Below are 1,324 nucleotides of genomic sequence, written 5' to 3' on the forward strand. Positions count from 1 at the left end.
AGCACCGACCGAGATACGAGTCGAGGAGGATGTTAGAAATGTGAGAGTAGAACGGCAGCTCTTTCAGCTTCACTTCCTCGAGTCGGCTTGGACCCTCCGGCCTCCTATGGCCCGTGGCCCTCTCGTCCTCGGTCCTGCGGGAGAGGTCCGCCAGCGGGAAGGCGTTCAGAGGAGGCCTTGCGCTCACAACGTCTGCTGGAGTGTTCATCCGTGGCATGGCGTCCCCACCTGTCAGTATTCTGTTCCAGTGCACATTGCAAGGGTTTGCTCTCAGATGGCTCCTGCCGTGCATCCCCGGCGGTCTGTTCGCTGGATGCTCAGGCGCCCTTCTGCTGTAGCGGCCGCCCCTTCTGCCCGGATGATTTCTCGAGTTGCCGCGGCCGCGTCGGTGCAAGTGTGAGCCAGGTGGGGCCGGGGGGGTGGGGTGAGACCCGCGTCCGATCGCCCAAATCTTGTCAAAACCATATGTGAAGAAACCCGAAATGGCCCTGGCAAGATCTATTGGATTATTTGCCGGGTGCTGCATCTCTGTTGATAAAATGAGAAAGAAAACAATTCGATTAAAGCCTTACTTACCGGGTAGAACACTGACGATGCAAAAACTGTACAAGTAGAATACAGAAGACCACTCCTACCCACTCACACACACATACTGTCATCACGAATACAGTTCTTGCGGCTACAGTGGCCCATTCAAGATGTTTCCCAATGTATACCACGTCATCCTCTTGACGAATTAAGGTACACCAACACTCACGCCTTTCTCTACGTAATTTCCATTTCGTTATGCTTTGCGTTCACTTTGCATTAATTATAGCGGCTTTTCTTTTCGGACTCTGACACTTTTGAGTCAAATAACTATTATTTTATATTTACTTTGTAAATGAAGGCTGGAGGAAACTTAACCGTTACCAAAAAATGAAGGAAACTCCCAAAAGAACTCATAAAACACCACTGTTAATTGCAGAAAACAGTCTACAGAAAATAACTCCCGCAGGGACTAAGTACTCGCCGTGGCCTCCGTGCTTTCGGCTACTCCAGCGAAAGGACAACTTCCACCACGTATGTTATGAAACGATGAGAACTTCTAGTCCCTGCTGGTCATGTGCCGTCAAATAAGGAACCCGCCTAAGTTCTTTCTTCCCGCATATATGTGATGGACGATTGTTATCCTTTGCCAAAGAGCCGAAGGTACGGAAACTGAGGGATCTGGCAGACAGATAAAGTACAATGCTCCTCTTTATTTTTATAAATAAACCTTGGATAGAACCTACAGCACATCTTGCCAATAAAACGAAGGGCACTTGATTTCCAGACAGAATAA

The 1,324-nt window shown here is 48.9% G+C and overlaps 1 protein-coding gene across 3 annotated transcripts in view; it reads right to left on the reverse strand.

Annotated features, from left to right (window-relative positions):
- Window positions 1–1,324, reverse strand: part of LOC119591476 (E3 SUMO-protein ligase PIAS1-like) — a 12,116-nt gene that overhangs the window by 9,929 nt on the left and 863 nt on the right. For all 3 annotated transcript variants that reach the window (XM_037940217.1, XM_037940218.1, XM_037940219.1), the window contains exon 2: window positions 10–528. In XM_037940217.1, the coding sequence (XP_037796145.1) occupies window positions 10–526 (517 nt within the window). In that variant the 5' untranslated portion in view covers window positions 527–528. The remainder of the gene's footprint in view (window positions 1–9; window positions 529–1,324) is intronic.

The sequence above is a fragment of the Penaeus monodon genome, chromosome 28 (assembly GCF_015228065.2).
Source record: "Penaeus monodon isolate SGIC_2016 chromosome 28, NSTDA_Pmon_1, whole genome shotgun sequence".
NCBI classification, from domain to species: domain Eukaryota; kingdom Metazoa; phylum Arthropoda; class Malacostraca; order Decapoda; family Penaeidae; genus Penaeus; species Penaeus monodon.